The sequence below is a fragment of the Tubulanus polymorphus genome, chromosome 4, assembly GCF_964204645.1.
Source record: "Tubulanus polymorphus chromosome 4, tnTubPoly1.2, whole genome shotgun sequence".
Classification (NCBI taxonomy): domain Eukaryota; kingdom Metazoa; phylum Nemertea; class Palaeonemertea; order Tubulaniformes; family Tubulanidae; genus Tubulanus; species Tubulanus polymorphus.
Window position 1 is genome coordinate 1,608,049 of NC_134028.1, and position 22,631 is coordinate 1,630,679.

The 22,631-nt window shown below is 38.3% G+C and overlaps 1 protein-coding gene across 3 annotated transcripts in view; it reads right to left on the bottom strand.

The window, feature by feature from the left end:
- LOC141904797 (transcription factor 7-like 2) overlaps positions 1 to 22,631 on the bottom strand; it is a 73,413-nt gene that overhangs the window by 14,281 nt on the left and 36,501 nt on the right. For all 3 annotated transcript variants that reach the window (XM_074793473.1, XM_074793472.1, XM_074793474.1), the window contains exon 5: positions 7,272 to 7,404. In XM_074793473.1, the coding sequence (XP_074649574.1) occupies positions 7,272 to 7,404 (133 nt within the window). The remainder of the gene's footprint in view (positions 1 to 7,271; positions 7,405 to 22,631) is intronic.

Below are 22,631 nucleotides of genomic sequence, written 5' to 3' on the forward strand. Positions count from 1 at the left end.
ATTATTGGGGTGGGGTGCCTACAATATATTTAACAGGATGTTCAAAAATTGACGATGCATAAAAACGATCATTGCTTCAAAAATCATCTAGGGAAACGCCTCCTTAGCCAACCTTGCTTCTTGCCCGACTCATACTGTCCTTACCCCCACTCGCACTGCCCTTGCCCAACTTGCTAAGTGTTTGCCCAGCTTCAACTGACTGTCCTTGCACATCTTACAGGCCTGACTAACAGACACACTGAATTTATCTAGAGTATAACAAACTTCCAGGGAGTGATTCAATGGAAAAACCATCAACAATAAGGGAACTTCGCGTCATTAAATAAAATATTCCCTTCAGATTACGCATTAACTTTTACAAGTTGGTTTTCATTTTGAGAATTTAAAGAGTTTATATTTCACTTATGATTATGATAATATATACATCTATTGCAGTAATTCTTCGGAGAGAGGTTCAAGGTTATGATAATGCAGACGACCTATGATGGAAGCTCATCTTTGAGGAACTGGATACGACTCTGATGTCTCAACTCTCTCAGGACAGCGTTTTACGTTTTATCCTTTGTTTTCGGGAGGCTTTCAACGCTACCGTTTCCAGATTTATTTTGCATTACTGGTTGACATTTCAAACAGGCACCAGTACCAGCAGCTGCAGCGCGTGATATTCCTCAACAACTGATTTTAAAACATCGAATAATCAGAAATTCTAATGGACCGTAAACTCTCAGATGAGAATTTTTCTAAAATTTGTGTATTAAAACTTTAATCTCTAAATGCATCCGCCGCCCGTTGATAAATGACTGACAATAAGTCAATCAACTTAAAAGTGGCTTTCATCAAAGGTAAGCTACGAAAAATGCATCGACAACAAACGACTTCCAGGTAGAAAATAAATCAATTAAGTCTCGTAAAACATATTTTTCAATGCTCGAAAAACTTACCGCATCAAATTTCAATAAACCGACAAAGGAGACTAGTTTAAATGTGGGCAACTATTAATTTGAGCACGGCGGCAGCGATGGCGATGGAGGGCTGACGATGGAGGGTTGGCGATGTAATGTATTACATCGCATGAACAGATCACAGAAAATACGAGAAACCATCGATCGTGATTTGAGCCTACGGCGGCGCCGAGGACTGCAGTTTGTTGAATGTCACAACAGCTCATATTATACGCATATAGGAAATCATGTCGTTTTTACAAATTACCTATTGTGCATTTACTGCGTTTGAGAAATTAAAATCAAACGCGCAAAATGCTCCTTGATTAGTAGAAATTAAACCGAACAAACCTCTGTTTAAGAGATCGATACACGCATGTAAAAACCATCACTTATAATGGGAAATTTAGAAAAAAAATAAACAAAACAAAATGACTATTTTGCCTCAAGAGTTAAAGTAAGATTTACACGAATTGTCAGCATCAGATAAATAAACATCTCATAAGAAAGAATCAACGAACGTTCAACGTATCTTAATTTTACATTCAAAACATACATTAAATGGAACATGTAATAATAATAAGATCAGCTACAGATACAAAAAGATTCCTGGACGAGTATTTTTCAATTTCAAAACGGAATACGACGACTAATTTTCTATACATACCATCGCAAGACATATCGGATTCCATTTTTTGTAGTTGTCACGTTTTGGATTCGAACGCCGAGACGAACTAATAATACTTATTATCGATAGAACCGACCAACACCGGTCAACCGAACAGCTGATGATAATAAACTCCTCCTCGTTGTCGTTGATGTTGTTGTTAATTGTACGCGGTGGCGAACAGTGAAATGAAGCGAACCACCGGACACCGGACCAGACACCGGACCAGTCAGATGCGTTATACTAACAACACGAATATGAAGGTAGTATATACAAGCACGATGACGATGACGCTTGCTTTACACATACAACACGCAATAGCGTTTGACACACCCTTTTTAAGTAATGTCACTAAAGTATGATACTGGTTGTGTGTGTCTCCCGAACAGCCAATACAATTACCGTATTGCAGCACCACACGTTACGACTAAGTTGACTTTCATATTTATGCGCGTCCTACCGTGGCTAATTAATAGACTCGCTTTTGCGTCATGTCACCACATTGGACGAGAGCGAGAAACTGGTTTTCCCGAATTCGTTTCTGCTCCGTTCTCCGACTCTGACTCCGACTCCGACTCTATCGATGTCTCTCAATGATAATGATGATATGAGCATATACACAACGTTAGTTATTCATTAGCATCTCCCGACGAACAGACGAACATCTTTCCTTCTCTTCAGATCCGACGAACATCAAAATGCAACCCGCAGGCCGCTAAATAGTGTAGAACCTTTGTAATGAACACCTCTCATTCCATTAACAATATACCAGGTCATTACGCTTGTCTTTGACATTAAGTAAAACTGTTAATCATGCGGCAATAATAAATGGTGTTTCCAGTTAAATTCATTTGCAAATCGACTAAACCTGCAGTTTCTTGCCCACAGCTCACTAGGAGTTCATTTCAGAAATTGTATATTTCACAATAAACACAAAGCATCACGACCTCATTAGCCAGCTGATTCCTCTACTAATTAATACTTGCCGATTAATTAAGACTTCCAGAAGTGAACCTCACATTTAGATGTTATCCTCCAGTTACATTCGCAGTGCAGTGTCCTACCCTATTAGCTCGAACCTTATGAATTTCTTTGTTACAAACTGTGAAATAATTTCTAACAACCAAATTTTATACTGGCAATGACCTTATCAATGCCTGTACACCATAATCTTTCATTTTCGTGAAATTTCAAAGTCTGCGTTGTCTATCATTACTTAAGAGAAATGCAGCCCCGATATTCTTAAGCAACATCAATTTCAATTTTTGGCCGATGCCTACACATGAAAACATCGCTTAATATATCACTAGATCTCAAGCGAGGAAACTTAAAAAGGGGAACAGCGGGGAAAACCTTATTCGTACCTGATCGAACTGGATGAAAACAAACACATGAAAACAATACAATATATTATATCTTCGATCTATCAATAGTTGATTCTAGATATCTATCCTAGAGCATTCATCCTTTAAATAACTAACTGAAATATGTAACTCGGTTAGAAAACATCGATACACCGAACAAACTTAATCTCAAAATATCAAAAGAATAGCGATTTTCATTCGAGATCAACATTATGAAATGTCGAAAAACACAAAATATGCACTAATCATGGGCGTGTTTCGATCGAATTGAGATTTGCCCTAAAACCATTTTATATTCGATACGCATAAAAACATAACACTTATATCACCTTCGGCTATCTATGATCACATATATATATAAAACTTCTCGAAAGGAATGTTCGCGATTGTTCTAAAAAGAGCTGGGTCGTGCTGGGTCGCGCTGAGTCGAGTTAGTGAGTGTCTAGCTACTGACCACATCATCAAAAACATTGATGAATCGTAAAAGAACGAATCAAATGATTTAGTTTAAAAACCATTCGAAAAAATAACTGATAAACCATTCATTCATTATCAGCAGGCAGGTGATATATCTTATTATTCCTTTCCACGGTTTCAAAACGTGCATAAATAGCTATTGACTTCAAGCTCAATCAAGTTATAGTAAAAATGGGGTCGCTTTCATAGAATCTCGAGATGCGAGTAAAGTTGGGGCATAACATATAATCTCTATACTATATGTCTATGTTTATAGTATGGACTCTTGGTTTTAGAGTCCATGGCTGTAGTCAGCACATTATCCGCACAATACTCATAGAGACAGGCGTCATGAATGGAGTGGAACGCCTACAATACATTTTACAGGGAATTCAAAAATTGACGATGCATAAAAACAATCATTGCCTCAGTAGATAAGATTTTGTTTTTCAAACTCGATATAAGATTCACGTCCAGAATCATAGCAAGTTAAAACTATACAACGTGTTATTATACGTCAACCGTAAATAATCGGCTCAATTCTAACTTTCGCCAGATGTCATATATGTTTCATTTTTGCTTGACAAGCGACGTTTCTTACTGTCCAGCATATGGACATCGGAAAAGATGGAAAACGAGATAGGACTGAATTTTAAAAAAAACGGCTGAATTTTCACCGAATTAATTCCATTCACGTGTATTATTGCCCTGAAGTAGAGAAGGATTAACTAGAGACGTTGTCGCGCGTGCGACCCGAGAGACCGGGCGGGCATGAGACAGAAATACGACGACATCAAACAAAAAATCAGTCGAAATTCATAACTATTAGCATTGAAAGCGATTACAACACCAGCAAATCATGGTTAGTGACCTGAATGTGGCCTTTAATTTCTGAGTTACATACACGCACACTAGCACGCGCTGAGCCTCGGGCTGTGCACAAAATAGACAATCGCTAAACTACCGAACAGCTGATTGTTGGGGGTATTTTTTTTAAATCTGCGATCCAAATTAATAACAGTTTGTCAAACGCGACAAATTGTTGTGACAATGGACTCTCGACGAGGTATTAGTGTTGCTTATCAGGCTGTAAACAAGCCCTCCAGTATCATTACTTCCGCTTGTAACTAGATATACCCGGGGTAGGCTAGTAGTTTTGGACACCCGACAGAAGAAGAAAGCAGTAAAAACCCATTCATATCATGAATCCATTTTTTTTCTCTAATATAAGAGAATTGCGCGTGTTTTGCCTGATTTCCAGGTAAGTGGTCGTCCTGTTTAACTGACACCGTGTTCTACGACACAAGTCTTTTCTAATCAGTGTTAATGTGACGTTCAAAATAGTTTCTCAATCGCGCGAATGTTTTAACTAATCTTCACCCGATGCTCGAAATTAGAAACGCAATTAATATCGAAACGTACGCAGATGTTGAATATGATTTTTCGCCTCATTCTGATCTTCGGAAACTTTTCGCCCGTTGTTTTAAGTCGCAAACAAAAACGCTTTCATCATTAAAATATTAATCACAATAATTGATGGGCGCGGGACGAGTCGAGACCGCACGGGTTACTGGCGATGATGATATCAGCTGCGACTGAAAGACACTGATGAAATTAATGAGGTACATCTTGTCCCGAGATCAAAGATCATCGAATCCAAGACAGAAAGGGAGACATGAGCTAATCGCGGGATATCACAAGCAGTAGTTGTTTGAACGACGCTGAAGTGGCAGCGATCGGAAACAAAATAAGCACTCGCGACGCTTTGAACTCATAAATCTTCAAAGCGCAAACTGTCATCAAGTCGGATGAAAAATTTATGCCCGACCTGTATTAATATCTTAAAGCAAAAAACATTCGTATCGTCATCCGGTGAAAACGAGAAGGGCGCAGGTGCGTAGTCGGTTCGGGCCGAGATGCCATCACAAAAGCGAGTCTAACGTATGACATCGGCGACGGACGAAATCATTTCATCGTCGTCGTCCTCGTCGCCGTCCTCGTCACCCTCGCGATGTTCAATAGAACAAAGTTTTCTTGCTTCGACGCGAAGACAAAAAAACAACAGAAAGTGTAAACAGATCAAACAAGTAAAATAAGCCGCGAGCTGTCGTCAAACAAAACGACACGATCTTCAAAGGTGTCCGTCAGGCGTCAGTTACGTCCGATATCTGTATGTCGAATTATAATTTCCCGACCCTCGAGGGGGGCAGGGAATCTTCGTTCGGTAATTTGGTATATCAGTTTTTAGAGGGTGACGCGATCAGTGCCTAGCAGTATCTATTCTCTTTCATGTTTACTACTGATCCGGCGCTTTCTGATTTGAAACTGAAATTCGAGTTAATTTCTATTGTCATTTCTGAAGTTCGGTATAAATCGAAATTCTATAACTGGCAGCTAGACGGATACACGACTAGGATAGACATTCGATCATTATCAACGATATTAATTCTAAACAAAATCGAATCAAACATTTTGAAAAATATATGTAACAAATCATAATCAAAATGTGGTGGTAAGTTATTCACGTGAGTTTACGGAATGTTTGACTTCACAGTGAATCAAGCATTCACACAGCAAAATTATACATTTTAAATTTATATAAAAAATTCTCTGTATATAAATGGAAACATTCCTTCGGTCCATCAGAGTCCTGCGTCTAACTGGACCAGTGATAAATGTGTACATAGATTTTGTCCGTTCTAAATTGGTCCATTCCAGGTACGAACCAAATAAGAGCGGATCTATTAGTGATTTTTCAATTTACCAAACTCTAAAGAATGAGGTGTTTAACTCAGTTCTATACTTGATCGGTTCAGTTGGACACAACAAATTTCATTAAAAATCATTTCATTCAAATATTCAGCTGGGGCTGGTGAGGAGAGATGAGGAGGCGCTGTGAACGGTAATAACAGCAATGAACGACGAGGACGGCAGATTTTTTATTAAGCCTATTTGCAATCATCATTGTGTATAGAGAACGGATACATGCAGTAATAGTGTTCTTCTTACATCAATTATCAGTCAGGCAGGCAAATTATTTTCTTTGATCGTCTTTCATGTTTTGATAAACCATAATTTTGAATTAAACTTTTCCCTTTCATGTCGTTGTAAGTCGTGTCATGGCGGATCGGTGATAATTACTACAAAAGGCACCGAAGGACCACGGATGACGGAAATTGATAATAACCCAGGAACGTGCGCGCGCGGGTAATGGTAATTTTTTTCAATCGTGCATATGTTCGAATAGTTGACATACGCGTCACGGCGCGTCTCGGCGCTGCTAGGGCTTGACGATTTTTCGATACTCGTAAATGCAGTTATCCATTAATGAAGACAGTTTAGAGCCCGAAGCCTCGGTGACAAATGTACTTTTCAAACATTCGAATTATCAAATATTAACCGACAGACGAACAACGAAATATGATTTAGATTTTCAGCAGAAATTTACTCTCAAGTTTTAGATAACTTAGCCGGGAAGCCCCTCCCACAGATTCATCCTGAAAACCAATCCAAGGGCAGCCTGACTGCAATAGTTGCGACCGAGATATTCTAGTGACAATGTACAATCTTTGAACTTCCTCGCAATCGACCAGAATACCCTACATACCCCCCCCCCCTCCCCGCCCTTATATATTTCCGTCAAGCTTCAACACAAATATCGGAGATGTCCATGAATCTAGAATAAAACTGAGCAAACAAAATATGAAAATGACAAATAAAAAACACTTTTGAGCTGCTTACAAAACATACGTGTTAACTACAACAAAATGCAAAAAAAGAAAAATCAAACGCTTTTAGAAATAAATTATTGAAATGAACAAATGAAAAGATTCATAGACTGACCTGTTTTTGGATCTATGGGTACAGGAGGTATACCCATATGTGCTGGCGGAGGTGAAAATTGGTCATTATTATACATCATTAGATGGGCCAAACTGCCCGGGTGGGTGGGCTGCACCACAGACACCTTGTTCCCCTGAAAAAAAACAAACAAACAAATTCATAACGAATGAAAATAACTACATCGACGTGATACAGATAGACGCCGGTAAATACAATATTGTATCGACTGGCTGCGAAATATCAATTTGAAAGTTATTTCGCCCTTTATCAAATATATCTATGAAATCGACACCGATATATTTTCTTCCTAATGTCGCATTTTATCCAATCTATTTCCGTAGCAAACTTTAGAAACACTAAAATAAATAAATTACCCATGGGCAAAGTGTGGTTTACCTTGAAAGCTAGAGGTTGTTTGGAGTAAGGGCATTGCTTGAAAAATCTTTTTAATTCGTGACTTCAAAGATCCACAGTTTATATTGTATTTTATCTTTCCTAAAGAATTATTTTGTAGTCAAATAAGACCAAAGATATACATTTGTTTGCGGTCCACGTCTAAAAGTTTGTAGGGTACAGGTAGGCACGGCAGGGAAACTATTTTATATTTTCAAAAAAATATGTTTAATATAATATGAAAAAATATTCAAATAAGGCCATCCCAAAATAATTGTCTGTTTGCTGCAACACCGACTCAACTTTTCAGGATGAGTCGGTAGGTAGGTAGAATTTTTTTTTTGCAAAATTTTTGGGCAAAAAAAAAAACAAATTTTTCACCTTTGGGCTTTTTTACATGGAAACAATATCGCAAAAAATCATCTACGTTGCGCACAGGAAATTTGTCTAATAGCGTAGATTTCAAGAATTATTCTAAAATTATAACTTCGTCCAGAGCGTCATCTCTGTCTTAAAAATGAAACGGTACATTGAATATGTGCGCGCTTTCACGTTACCAGCTATTCAGTCACTTTAGTCACTATTAGAATGAATGGCAGCTTATTGGAACACTGCCAGTTTCCTGGAAACTTAAACTAGGCCACATGTCAAGGCATGTTTTCACACCATGCACACTAGAATTCAAACATACGTAGCTCATAGTCGGTCGGCTGTTTTTATCAAAAATAAAATTTATTTCAATGAATCCTAGAAAAAAGTTTTCACTCGGTACCTCTGAAGTCAGGTTGGTCGGGTTACGGCAAACAGACCATTATTTTGGGATGGCCTAGTATTCATCACATATCAGAGGGTGGCTGAATATTGGGTCTTGGAAACCTCTTCCAATGTTGGCCACGGAAGCTAAAATATCGGTGGTACAGAAGAAATCGGCTATTAGATCGTTTTAAGTCCTGGAATTTACCACTACAATATTCAGACCTCGACAGACCTTTTAGTTTGCTGCTTAGTATTTTCAGGTCACAAGAAATTACAATTTATTACAAATTCTATCGAACAGAAAACACAGCGCTCATCTTCTGCTATGATTATTCAGCCTATTTTCATATCAAACGTTCACGCGTTACAGCATCACCGTAGTGTACTGTACGAGCTTGTGTGTGTGTGTGTGTGTGTGGTGTAGCACTCCGCGTGCATGTGGAGGCCTCGTGTAAGTGAATATTCGCTTACACCTCAATGTCAATCAAAACAATCACCGGGTATTAAAATGAAACAATACCTATGGCAGATGAGTGAAATAATTACATCCTCACCAGCAATGAGCATTTGAAATCGGCACGTATACGGCACCTAGTCCAATGAAACGTACACCATTCTATGGCTTTCCCATAATTTTAGTAGCGCCGGAATTCCCCGTATATCCAAAAAACAATCCCATTTGTTCGTAGAGACAACGCCCCCCCAATCGAGGTCATTGCAATTTTATACGCGAGAGCTAATAATTTTCCCGCCAAAATCAGTTTTTCGTAGAATTTTAACTCAGTTGACCATGTCATCGACGGAGGTTCGCCATGTCTTCAATCGCATCGATTATACGTCTTTTAAGCCGAGAACCAATGAAACAAATGCTCACATAAAAAAACGTACCGCGATTTTACATGAATTGGCTCAATGCCAACATCATATCGCTGACAAAGGTAAACCAAAAACACTGAAAGAGAAGATATATATATATGTATACAATATATATTGATCAGTGTTTGGCTATATATATATATATATATATATATACCCCGTAAGGTATTGAATTGATAGGAAACTCAGCCATATTGGATATTTGATATTAAAACCCGATCACATTTCTGAAATGTTGGCCCGGCGTTTGTTATTCAGTGAAGGTTAAAGGAATGTCGGATGTAAGATCGTAGAATAACTATTGACATTTATCTGAATCAAAACTATTTCTTAATTACTTCCAACGGACGGATGGACACGCGGCTGCGCGCGCCTCAGAGTGCATCCCGGAGTTTAAGAAACCGATTCAAAGAATGTGAATTTTCTACATGATCGACGTTGAGTGCGCGCAGTACAAGCAGACCAGTCTTTACCGACTAGCGTTGTGTGAAATCGGACATAAGATCACAGTCATCAAGACCGTGTCAAATATCCCGCTGGAACTTGTGAACTGCGTCTAAATGAGCAACTCGATACAAGCATGAACGCACACATTACCCCCCTACACGATCATCCAGAGTCGCGACGACGACGACGGAGACTACCGTGAATTTCAACCGTCGTGTTTAAACGGAAAAAAATTCCTCATCCGGCCCTCGCGAGTACACACTGTATCAAGTGCCTCCTCGACGTCGCCGAGCGCAAACAACAACTCTAACAATAACGACGATGACGATCGAAAAGGATATTGCGATCCGCGGAAAGGAAAAATAGTTTTCTACAGGTGCGTTGAGGCATGCGCGCCACAATTTTTATGACATAGTCGGGGCGTTGTCATGACCAGAGGATGTTTGGTTTCAAAGTCTGATGTGGATTTTTAGCCCGTTTTCACAAAAGCTCGATTATTTCCGCATGGTTGACGACCGGCAAACATCACCAGTGATCCGTGCACTTAAACACACAACACACCGAAATCTAGCAGCCCCCGAACTATTACTACCATGTGTTTGATGCCTCGAACAAAGGAACCCTTCGTACCGGGCCCCACCATCGATCGGGTACCGAATTCCTGTTCGGCACATTCCTAAAACATTTTTCCGAACGTTAACGTATTAAACAGGCGGACGAACGAGATACAGTAGGAGTAGATTACTGCTCGTTCGGTAGTGAAGTATCCGATGGTTTAATCTATCCAGACAAGCCGATGACTACAGGGCATTCATTACCTCTCTCCGAGCAATTACGGCCAAATAGCTAAATTAAAAGCCCCTCCAAACTATAATTAATTTCTTTTTTGCCGGCGACGCCACTCGAGCAAGAGCGCCTGATATTATACGCAGCACCGGGCAAGCTGCTGAACAGGCCCCTGATCATAAGGTGTAATGAACTCCGGTCGTCCGGTGACGAAAATACAAATTGCCAACAAAACGATGGCTTTTTATACTCGCCGAGACGTTCATGATGAAGCATGAATGAATTACAATAAGTAGGCCCGGCGATGAAAGGGGAACTGTTACTTCCTCGCGGCTACGTTCGTCAATGAATCGCCATAATATTTATACACGGTTGAAATAGTTGAAAAATCTGTTGTGAAAAGGGATCGTTTTTTTTTTCTACAATGAAATGTCTCGGATAAAGGGAGGCGAAAATACGACAAACCGAGTTCGGGTAATGTTTGGGTCGAGTCCTTTTCACGCAAACAAAAACATATCTTAGACATAGACTATCAACTCGAGACAAGTTTCTATAAACTGCAATATAAAAAACATTACAATTTTTGTAGTATTCGAAGGAAATATTAGAAATCTTTAGATAGATAATTATTCTCAAAGTATCAAACTAAAACTATATCTACAAGTCACGTCGAGGAAAGGCACTAAAAACAGCCTACACGCAGACCTTAAGATACCAAGGACAATGTTAATTTAGATAATTAGGACGTATCTAAGTAGATATAGAAATCAAGCGATTGATATAATCTTTATGAACTACTATCGATCGTAGCTTACAACCTATAAAACATCACCGGATTCTTCAACTAAATGATATTCCGTTTAACGCCGTGAAGCCAAGTAGAATGGAAACAACTTGACATATTAACAACATAACCGCACGATGAGAGCTCAATTCGCTACAATTTTCATGTCAACTTGTTTCCCGTTATAGCGCCGTTGATGAACAGTCAACTCATAACAATGATCACTGGAGTCATAAAACTGAAACGATCAAACCACTGTAGAATAGAACTCAACTTCAAAACTCTCAGTCAAAAATTATCCATAAATAATCTAATGATAATCACTATTAGTTTACCATACGCTGAGATTAATACATTTCCTTCAACTAAAATTGATCTAATATTTATTGTGCTCAATCGTGCATTTCATCGCATAGTTCTTTTATATCTTAGGAACAAATTTGGACATATACAGTAAACTTGATACCATGTCATAATATAGATCAATCATAAGAACATGACAATGTCATCAACGTTCGTTTTTTTTTTTCAATTCAATTATAGACACACGGGATGGTAAACATCCAGTTCCTGGAAATAAAGCCTCCTCAAGTTGGACTTTATAGCTATCAAGTAAAGAACAATAAACCCCACCAGAGTCCAGACAGAGAGGAGATTGTTTATTAGTTCCAAGGTCCTGAAGAATGGGAAAGTATTGAGACGATATTCAGTTTTCAGCAATGGAATTTATACAAACAAAAACTTAATAAGCAATAAGATAGCGACCTGAAGGGAATCTGATAAAAGAAACGAACTACGGCCTTACATCCAGACATCGCGAACTTATATTTGACAACCAGGTAATAATTCAGTATTTTCAGGGCAAAATCGTATTTCTATATGAGCGATGACTGATAGACTGTTTGAATAGCTCGCAGGAATAACTAACTGTCTACAGACCGAGGCTCAACGATGTTATGTATAATTATAAGTGTAATTGTCGTGTAATGATGCTGAAGTCAGGAAGCGCCGGAGTTTGCCATTTTCCTTTATCAGTCGTCCGTACTTTCTCTCCAGTCGCGATATATCAAAGAGTCGAAATTATGTTGCCTTCTCACCTGAGGCTTCGAGTTCTACCACGGAAATGCCAAATAGCGATCATTTACATGTAGCAATGAATTGCTATAATTTTCATGAAGAATCTATCTAATTTTTCTGCGATTTTGATCCGTGCTGCTGCAGTGAACGCGAAGAATATCTTATGATTGCAGGATTACATGCGGTTACACGCACAGCACCTGAAAACTGTGTATATAGGGTGTATATGATCTGTACAGTCAGTCTCAGTTGATACGAGTCAATTGATCATGCGATATAGAATACTTCAAAGCAAAACATGTCCATCTTTAAAGAATTAAGAAAAGAAATAAATTTACGGCAATTTTGATGCCCGATGCACACGAAAACATGTTTCTGTTTCCTGATTCTTTGTTTCCCCGCTGTTTTGGGCTTTGAATGAGGCAAATGACATTTGTTTTATCATAGACTCTAAAACGAAAGTCCTTGGTTCTATCGCGAAGAAAAGTTCAAAACTATCGATATGACCCTGTGTACGATTCATCGCATATACACTTCATCATAGATCATTGTTTAAATGTGTCAGTCACTCAGTCTATACGCATCAAGCCGTATCTTATAACATATATTTATCTGAATTATAAATTTTTTTCTAAAATGTGTAACAGCGAATAAAACATCGAAATTATAGTTAACGTAAGAAATATGGGCGTCAAAAGACAATTACATTCCGGGGGACTAAACTACGGAACTACGACTGAAAAAACTTTTAATAAAAGCAAATGCGCTTAATGTCAGGAATCGGCTTTTTATACGTGCATGAAACCGATTTCGTCGTACATTAACAATATTGTTTTGAAGACACCCGAAGGCAAATGGCGACTGCTTTAGAGAACAAATTGACGAGCGGCATAAATATTATTGAAAACTCAATCAATCATCAAAACAGTTTACAGATACTTCTAGAATTGGCAATTGATCACGAAATATAATACTAAATAACTATCTTTATATCCATAAAAATACATATATATATAAAATACATTCATATGAAAAGTAACCATAGAGAAGATCTACAATTACAAACGTATTTCAAATGAACTTTTGTTTTTCAAGTTATATCGAAGTCTCTAGTGTCTCGTAATATGAAACAGATTTCAAAAGCGATCGGTGATGTCTCTTAAAGCGATAGGCGAAGGCTTAGTCGTATAAATACGTCGAATTCCAAAAAATAAAAATTGCTCTAGTAGAAAAGATTCAAAGACAGTGAAAAATACTTTTTAGAAAATGGTAAAGTAAAATTTCAAGCGTAGTGACTGAATGAAATCTGGCAGAAGTCCTTGAGCTAAGTCAATTTTTGATTTATGATCAATTTCATAGATTGAGGAAGCAAACTTGGCCTCATATATTTGGGACAATGACCAACGTCCCCCTAATGCGGGCTACTATAAATGGAAACTAACCAATCTGATTTTTTTACGGATTGTTTTCGCCGAGCACGCTGGATTCGTTCACGGTGCATTCACTGATTATACGAGATCGGATGAACATATCGCCGGCCCGGAAAAGTATTTTGAAAAAAAAAACCTTTTTCGACCACGTCGAAGTGATTACTGTGAAACTAAACGTAGCGTTACTCACACACGCAGAGATGAAAGTAAAAATGGTAAATTTGACATCGGGCGAGACAGTGCCCGTGGTAGTCGGCGTTATTGTCTACAACGTTGCCACAATTTCTTTCGCTAGTCAAATGTTCGGCAATCGGAACAATTACAGACATCAGCCAGTTGGAGCGCGATGGGAAATCTTACGAATCTGCCAACTGGAAGAGGGTTCCCTTTGATCAAGGCGGCCCCTCGTGTCACAGGAGCAGATATTGTGATAACTCGTGCTGGACACGGCCGACATTCGAGCAATTACCGACCAATTGTTCCGCGTTTGTTAACAAGCTCCGAACTTCAAAAGAATCGTCGACTCTCGACGAGAAGTTCACGTTCGAAAAAAAATCGGGACGAAACTTCGTTTAAAAATTTTCGACGATTTCGGTAAATTCCAGTTTGAGAAACGTTCAGTTCAAAACTCAATATTCACAGAATCTAGAAAATTAAAATTGAATTTTATTGATCAAGAATTAAAATCAAGATACACAACGTTTCAAACTCTCAATAGAGATCATCGTCCCGTATTTTGATAAATAAAATTCGATTTCAATCTTTTAAATTCTGTATTTAGTTTTAGTTTTGAACCTATTATCTGTGCTCCACGTCTCAGCGTCTCCAGGATATTCTACCATTATCCTAACATATCATAAAATCAAAACAAAAAACAATTCTTTCTCCTTCGTTTTTTATCACATAGAATAATTCATGGTTAGAAAGTTCGATACAGAAATGTTTATTATGTCTTATAGCATCAAAAACTATAGATTTCTTTTAAGCTTTGATAATTATTTTTTCAAATCTCAGTAGTTCTCGGAGAAGTATTTTGACCGGGATATGAATAGATGAAATGACTGCGTGTTCTGTAATAGATGTTTTACCAGTCGATTTCATCATTATAATTAGTCCCGTTGATCCGACATCAAAGACGTGGCCACATCTTCATAATTCCATACACTAATTAAAACTAAAATCTTCAGAGGCTTGCGCAGGAAATGAATAAAAAGGGCCATACGAACATCAGGGAAATCACTGCCGATGACCGAATGTTCCCGTATTTATTAAATCTGATTAGTTCCGCCTATGACAAACACAGACACACACAGCACACAAAAATACTTCAACTCCTTACAGTAACTAGAATACCACCAAATCAGAATTGAATATCACTTTTTCTTTGAATGAATGTCCAGTTTATACAATTTTATGATCACAATTCTGTTCAACTAGAACTACAGGCATCAAACAACCCTATTCAATTCTATGAACAATACTCTGGTGCTACCATTACTATACACTGTTCTGTATGACCATCATATTTTGTAGCACTATGATATTTGTATACTGTACTTTGTACAGGGTTTACAATTAATAAACAAATGAATGATTAGCGTATTCATATTCTATAGTTTTCCATCTAACTAGAATTGAGATTCGGTATTCAAGATGGCCGCTGTTTGACACGATCGATCGATAAAAACGAACCAGACCGAGACCTATAATGCGTAACCGATGTCCGAATTATAGAATTTGAGAACCCTTACATACAGGGTCATCTCTCAAAACGAGATCTCGCTAATCAGCGAAGACGTCATTAAAATCGTCTTGCGTGTCTTTTATGCGCTTTAGTAATTAGGCCCATTGATTCGCGCCGACATCAAAAGCCATCAAAGAAATAAAGGTGTATACGAATAAAGGCGCCAATGTTTGATCGGATGAGAACTCTTTTGATGAAGGATCATGTTTGTTACGAGCAGTGGCGTTATTTTACATCGTCGTTTGATGGTATGTCTACTGTACGGTGGTGGCTGATCGGACTGCGCCTGTGACACACTGTTCCGTCGTCACCACCGACAACCAACGCTTTTTTTTCTTTCTTCTATCTTCGAATCTCAAAGGTAATTATACGACTGCACCGAGTAAGAACAATGGACGAAACGGATAAGAAGAATAAACGAACTCGGTCCAAACCGACCGAAATGTGTTCTACAATCAGAATGTCAACAAATCATTTATGATATCTGTAGTCGTAGGTGTGTAGGTGTCTTCATCGGACATATTTCTATCATCCTCATTTTAATCGCAAAGTTGATATCAGTTTTTAACTTTTCATCTACACGCGTGCCTCGAGCATTTATGTTATTTACCGACCTGCTATTCCGAAATCGGAAAGTTTCCGAAAAAGTTTCGAAAAAAAAACCGAAACCACCTCAAGTGAAGACTCAAAAATCACAACCGCGAAGAAAATCAAAAACATCATCTCGAATTTCAGTCACTTTCATTCGATAACATAGCGCATAAATATCTAACAAACTTTCGATGACTGCCAGGTATTCTATCAATGCTGCGAGATAAATAAATACAAGTTCTAGAAAATCTAATGAACTATGCCATTTCAAAATGTAATATTCCGCCTAAAAAACCTCGCGGGCAAATTTCGCATCACAGCGCATTCTTACTTATATCATTCATAATTTCGTAAGCATCAAAAAGTCATCAGCAAATTTCAATGGAATTCGCCATATATATATATATATATATAAAGACGTCATCTGCGGACTGGCGAACCACCGGTCCACGAGCCCGCGATCGATAATATGCAAAGTGTTGCGATAATCGCATTACGGAAAAACATCAAACCGCGGCGAAACAAGACATCGATTGAAAACACGAATTCCTAATTAAAACAAAAGATCTTAAGAGACTTTAGAAATAAATAGCAGCAGAGACGACGATGATGGAAAAATTTCAACATTATAAACATCAATACAGTGATATATATATATATATATATATATATATATATATATATATATGTATATATTTGAAAGTGCCTCACCCATATTACACGGACACTATCTACTAGAAAGTTCTACTCAAGCTTTGACGTCATTCGTATAAGGTGAAGTTTGTCTCGTGGAAAAACGACAACAAATCTATGATCGTCAATTCGCGTAGGTTTTTTTTTTTCAAACATTGAGATTCTTTATGAAATCTATTTTGTGCGCCGAGTTAAGAATCGAAGAACCGAACCGGACCAGACGACCGAATCTTATTATTCCGCCGGACTTGGTTTTCGTGGCGAGTTAAGCCGAAGATGCCTCCCCCGGTGTGAGGCTAATGGGTACGAGAGATAGATAATGAATTCTTGACCAGTAGGACGCTAAACGTCGCTCTTTGATCCCGTTAAATTCAATGTTCAATGCAGCCTTCTTCGTGCGCTGTCGATTCTTGAGATACACAGATTCGAATTTCCTTTCAGAACACCGTCGTAAGACATAGCATGACACAGACTTCAAATTACGCCGTATTTCGAAAATTGAAAACACCCTCGAGCGAGTGACGAGTGAGGTACAGTGAGCCGGTGTCACTCACACCTGAGTCCCACTCAACGTCACTAATATACGAGCATCAAATAACATACAATTTCCATATGTAACTAACAAAATTTATTAAATCATAGACAAATAGAAAAATACTTCAACTAAAACAGCTCAGCCTTTGCCAATGGCATAAAAACAATAAAAACAAAAGTTAACTTTCTGCTTTTTGAAATAATGTTGATCATCAAACATTTAGACTACTGATAAACGTAACGTACCTGCACTGTGAAAATATACAACTTAGGCCCGACTAAAAACGGATATTCTAAAGTCATGGCTCGATTCGTGTATCCAAATTATACCCAGCTGTAAAACGAAGGGTCTCGAGATGCACGCGATATATGTGCGCGTGAAAATATCTAAAAACGAAATGAAGCGTGGGATGTTTTGATATTCTCTGACCGAGGAGCGCTTGTATGAAATTGAAAAAAAAAAACCGACAACCAATCTAACTGCGAACCGTTTTCAATATCGTCGGCCTAATATTCCATTGTCAGCCATTAGGCATGACAATATGTTTATGGAAGTTATTACAGATCGGGAGTCGGATTGAACGGCTAAATCAACTATTAGGGTGAAATATCTCGTGGCTAAAACATGTCTCATTAAACTATGCGTAGCTCATACGTTCACGGGTTAAACAGCTACCTGGCCAAAGGGTAAACCGACATCAAAACTAAAGCACTATATCGCTACATGGCTATTTACTCGGCAATAAAGCTGGTGAAACCTTTCATTTCGTAAATCACGACTTGTCTTCCGTTTATGAATTAATGTTTATCGGCGCGGTGTCGAAGGCGCTTGTGAAATCATTTTCAAACGGAACAAGCTCAATATCGAAAACAAATTCGCCGATAGGATATACGCATGGACAACTGGGACATACGCAGTGATCTCTCTCAATAGTCCACATATTCTACTGATAAATTCATTCTATAATTGAGTAAATCTTGGAGATGGAATTGTGATCATGGAGGTGGAGTGTGAGGCGGATAAAATTAATGAATTCATGAGAAAACTCATCCTCATATGACTGTGGAACTGGCTGGACAGCACGGAGACGGACCAGGTCCAGAGCTATATTTGCTCAGCGTCTAATTAGAGAGTTCCTTCACTTTTAAACTAGAACACTATCAAAACCATGCTGTGGCGAGCGAGGTGAGTCACTTCAAGAACCAGTTAGCATTCGTACAGAATAATTTGACCAGCACGAAAATCTGGCACGGGTATGGTCCAACATTTTTAGCAGGGCCAGATTTGGCCCATATCAAACAGTCACGGACACAGTGTGAACATACGTGTATAATTGCAGCTATTCAGAGAGTAATTTTTGACGACAGGATTGGAATCTTCGAGCCCGGTAGATCATGTATCAGTCATCGACCTTCGGTAGAATAAAAGTCTTAAATGGAATAACAAATAGACGCGGCGCAAACAAATCACCGGGTCATCGCTAATCTATTTAAATTTCTTGTTCAGGAAATACAATTATTTCTCTCGTTCTTTTGTAGTTTTAAATTCATTTAATCAACGATGGATAAGAAACGCACGACGCGTGCGAGCAGCAGCAGCAGCAGCAGCAGCAGCAGCAGCGAGAGGAGAGAACGAACTGCCCCACAGCTCTCGTGGCACCGACGTCGAACCCCGGATTCGTTTGATGTAGTAGCCCACCGAATATCACGAGAAACATCAAACAAATTTAGCCGTAAAGGTGGAGCGGAGTATGTGCACGGCGCTTATCAGCAAAGAAATTGCCAGCTAAATCAGTCTGATTCGCCGTACATAAACTACAAAGATTCGCCGCTACGACGTAATGTGTCATATGTGTCTTTGACCCTTTGATCTTCTAACCCGAAGAAATGCACAAGAAAATGAACTGCATACAACATTTACGACCAACTAAGTTTTTTCCATATACGAAACGCCGACATCAAAACAGCAGCGGGCACCACGAGTTAAACGGGCTTGCCTTGCCCCCCAGAATTAAATTTGGTTACTTAATTTAGCAAGACGTCGTCACGAGATCTCGTAAATGAATATGTATAGAGCGGTCTGATCCGTTCCGTCTGATCCGTTCCGTCCACCGGTGCACGATAATGTGACTGACCTTCGTGTTGTACGTCAGTTATAATATACGGATATTTTTTTAAAATCTTAACAAAAGGAACTAGTCGGCTCACAATTGTAAATACAACACTTCAAACTTTCAAAGCGGCATTAAACTATTTATCTATTTAAAATCTCGGCAAGCGGAAGATCAAAGAAACGAAAAAACCGTCGCACGGAGAAATAAAAAACATGAACATTATTTTACAAACATTTTAAACGGAATGAAAACAGCAATAAAGATTTGAGTTATATGAGAACCACGTGTTTATTGAAGAAACAAATCACCATCCTTAGAAACCTCTTTAAAATCGGTTCAAAATCCAACTCAGTCGGATGAAAAATATTCAAAATTTTGAAAGTTTAGATTAGATTATTTAGTAAGATCCACAGCATAACGTGCTCTACCGACAATGAATCTTAATGGCTTTATAAATACCGAGCATGAACAACTATTCCCCATGTATAACAATAGTAATAGTGACATACGCAGCAACCACCGCGCATGTTACCGCAAGGACAGCTGCCATTACACTGATCATGGAGGCGTTACCGTAACCTGTAAAGCTCCGCCTACTACATAATAAATTTAATTGCCTGACAGCGTCGGCCGGGATTAGCATAATATCGATAACCTCTGAGCTTCTGCGCAGACAATGCACCAACCTTCCATTTATAACAGTGGCATCTTTTGTTTTACTTTTAGAAATAGTCAAACTATTAAAATCGGGTGTATATTTCATCAAATGCAATACGAAACCACGCACAGTAGCGCGCATAGTTATTGACAGAGGAAATAAAGAACGTTTCTACAAAATGGTACCGAGCGTTAAAATAAATTGAACCAATACGAGAAAACCTATAATTTCTTCAAAAAGCACAGATGAAAATTCTTGGAGTTCTTTTTTAGACTTCTACAAAGATTACGATTTAGATCGTGTGAAAATATCTTATTTATTCATTCAACTAAGGTTGATACTCATATCAGATTGTCACTAACCGATTGCTAGCCAATTTAGCAGCATTTCAGTAGAACCAAAAAGGTGCAACTGATTTTCTCTTAACCTGAAAAAAGGCACCACCTTCACATGTGAAATCATTATCATTTTGTTGACACATCTTCAACAGTTTAAACACAGACATTCGCGCGTGTCATATGTCATCAATTTCTGAGAGCGGTTCAATTTTCAGAATTGCGCTATTAAACAGCTGTATAGATAATCATTAAGGGTGCTATAAACTGCTGTTAATAATGGTTTCATCATAAACGAGAATAAAAAAATATGATCGATCTATTGAAATACAATGATCTCTCGTGAAGACCGCGATATCAAATACATATGTTACCAGACCGTATTGAGAGCAGAGAAACATCAAAGACTACGAAATGATATTCAGTAAACCTCTTAAGAAATCCCATTCAATTGAATGATAAATGTGTAAAAATGTTTGCAAAACGATGAAGAATCTTTTAGTTAAATGATCATCATCGATGTCTACTTATCCTAGCGTGATTACTAGGAACATTTCTACCGTAGATTAAAGGCGTTAAGGTCCCAAAAACAGTCAAGACATCTGAAACTCAAGTATTTGGTTGAATTTATCTTGAACCATTTTTGACATGCAAGATAAAATTCATCACGAATTCTGGTGCCGAATCAAACTCCATTCGAACCTGATGACATCGCTCGACTCATCCACGGTACGAGACCCTGCCTGACTAGACCTGGTGCGCAGGTACATGCAAACCAGCAGCACCTATCAGACCAGAAAGAAAGTTTCTGTGATGGGTTTCGGTATTGACTTAGAACTTGAATGGAAATAACTGTGTTGATGCGGTGCATGTTTAACCATACTATCAAGGTTAAATGTCAGAAAAACAGGAGACTTTATAAAACTATCATCTTAGGCAAAAAATGTTCCAGTTTTGATTCAGAGTTTATGTGTGTGCGCGATAATGTGTTATAGGAACACTTAGCGATGACACTTACTGCGGTAAGCGATGTGACATCGGCGTAGCGCTAATTACCAACGACAACAGACAAAGATACCGATTCAACGTAATTCTGATCATCAAAGCGGTGATTAAAATTCATAACTAAAACACGTTAAAAACCGGTTCATCTGCCGACACGGAACGGCAGTAATCTGAGATGAGCTCAAATTTAGTAAAAGCCTTTGATGTAGGCAAAAATTCAATATGTTCCCACGATTTCAAACTGTTCGTACGTTGAAAGTCTTGAGAGAGCGCTAGAAATACCAACAGAACGGATTTCAACCCGTTTGTTTTCAGTTGGTCTATCTGGAGCTGGAGCTGACATTTACCAACTATATGATAACATCCTAGTCTAACAGAACTCTCTCTCTCTCTCTCTTTCTCTCACCATTTATATATATTGTCTAGAGCCCGTTAAACACTGGGCAATTTCTTGACAATCTGTTGGCGATTTTCGTCGCAAGTGACAAATTCGCTACAATATCGCCTTGTGTACAGATACCGCAAACCTTTGTCACTCATTATAAAGGTTAAGGCTTAAGGTAAACTAATCGATGAATGATACATTGAGAAACGTATGATGAAGATTTCTTCAGCAAATGAGGACCATTCAAAACAAGACTTCATCATAAAAATGGCAAATGAACTCTCTACCACCGAAACCACAATGATTTTTATTGCATAGCAACTGACTACTGTACGCAACCATTTGTAAAGGGAATCATCTGTTTTTTTTTAAAGACATCGTAAAAGTTTCAAAATATTTTTTCGAATTATTTCCACAAGAGTAGAACAGTTAAGGCCTGAAAACTGGGTCATAACTATAAATGCAGAGATTTATGAACGCATTAATGGCATTAAATGAAACTTTTCTGGGCAACAAATATCATGTGTATATGCACTGGTACTGGCAAATGACTCTTAATGGCTGTCTAACGTGTTCTTTGATCTGAACTAGTAAGCCTTTGATCTATTTTTCCCTCCGTATAACCCATCAACTTGATTTAGATGACATATACCAAGTCCAGGCGCAACTTAGGGAACATCGTAAATAATTCCGCAATTTCATAGAATTGGATGATATAAAATTCCTCAGTCGCCTTTACACACTTATCCACA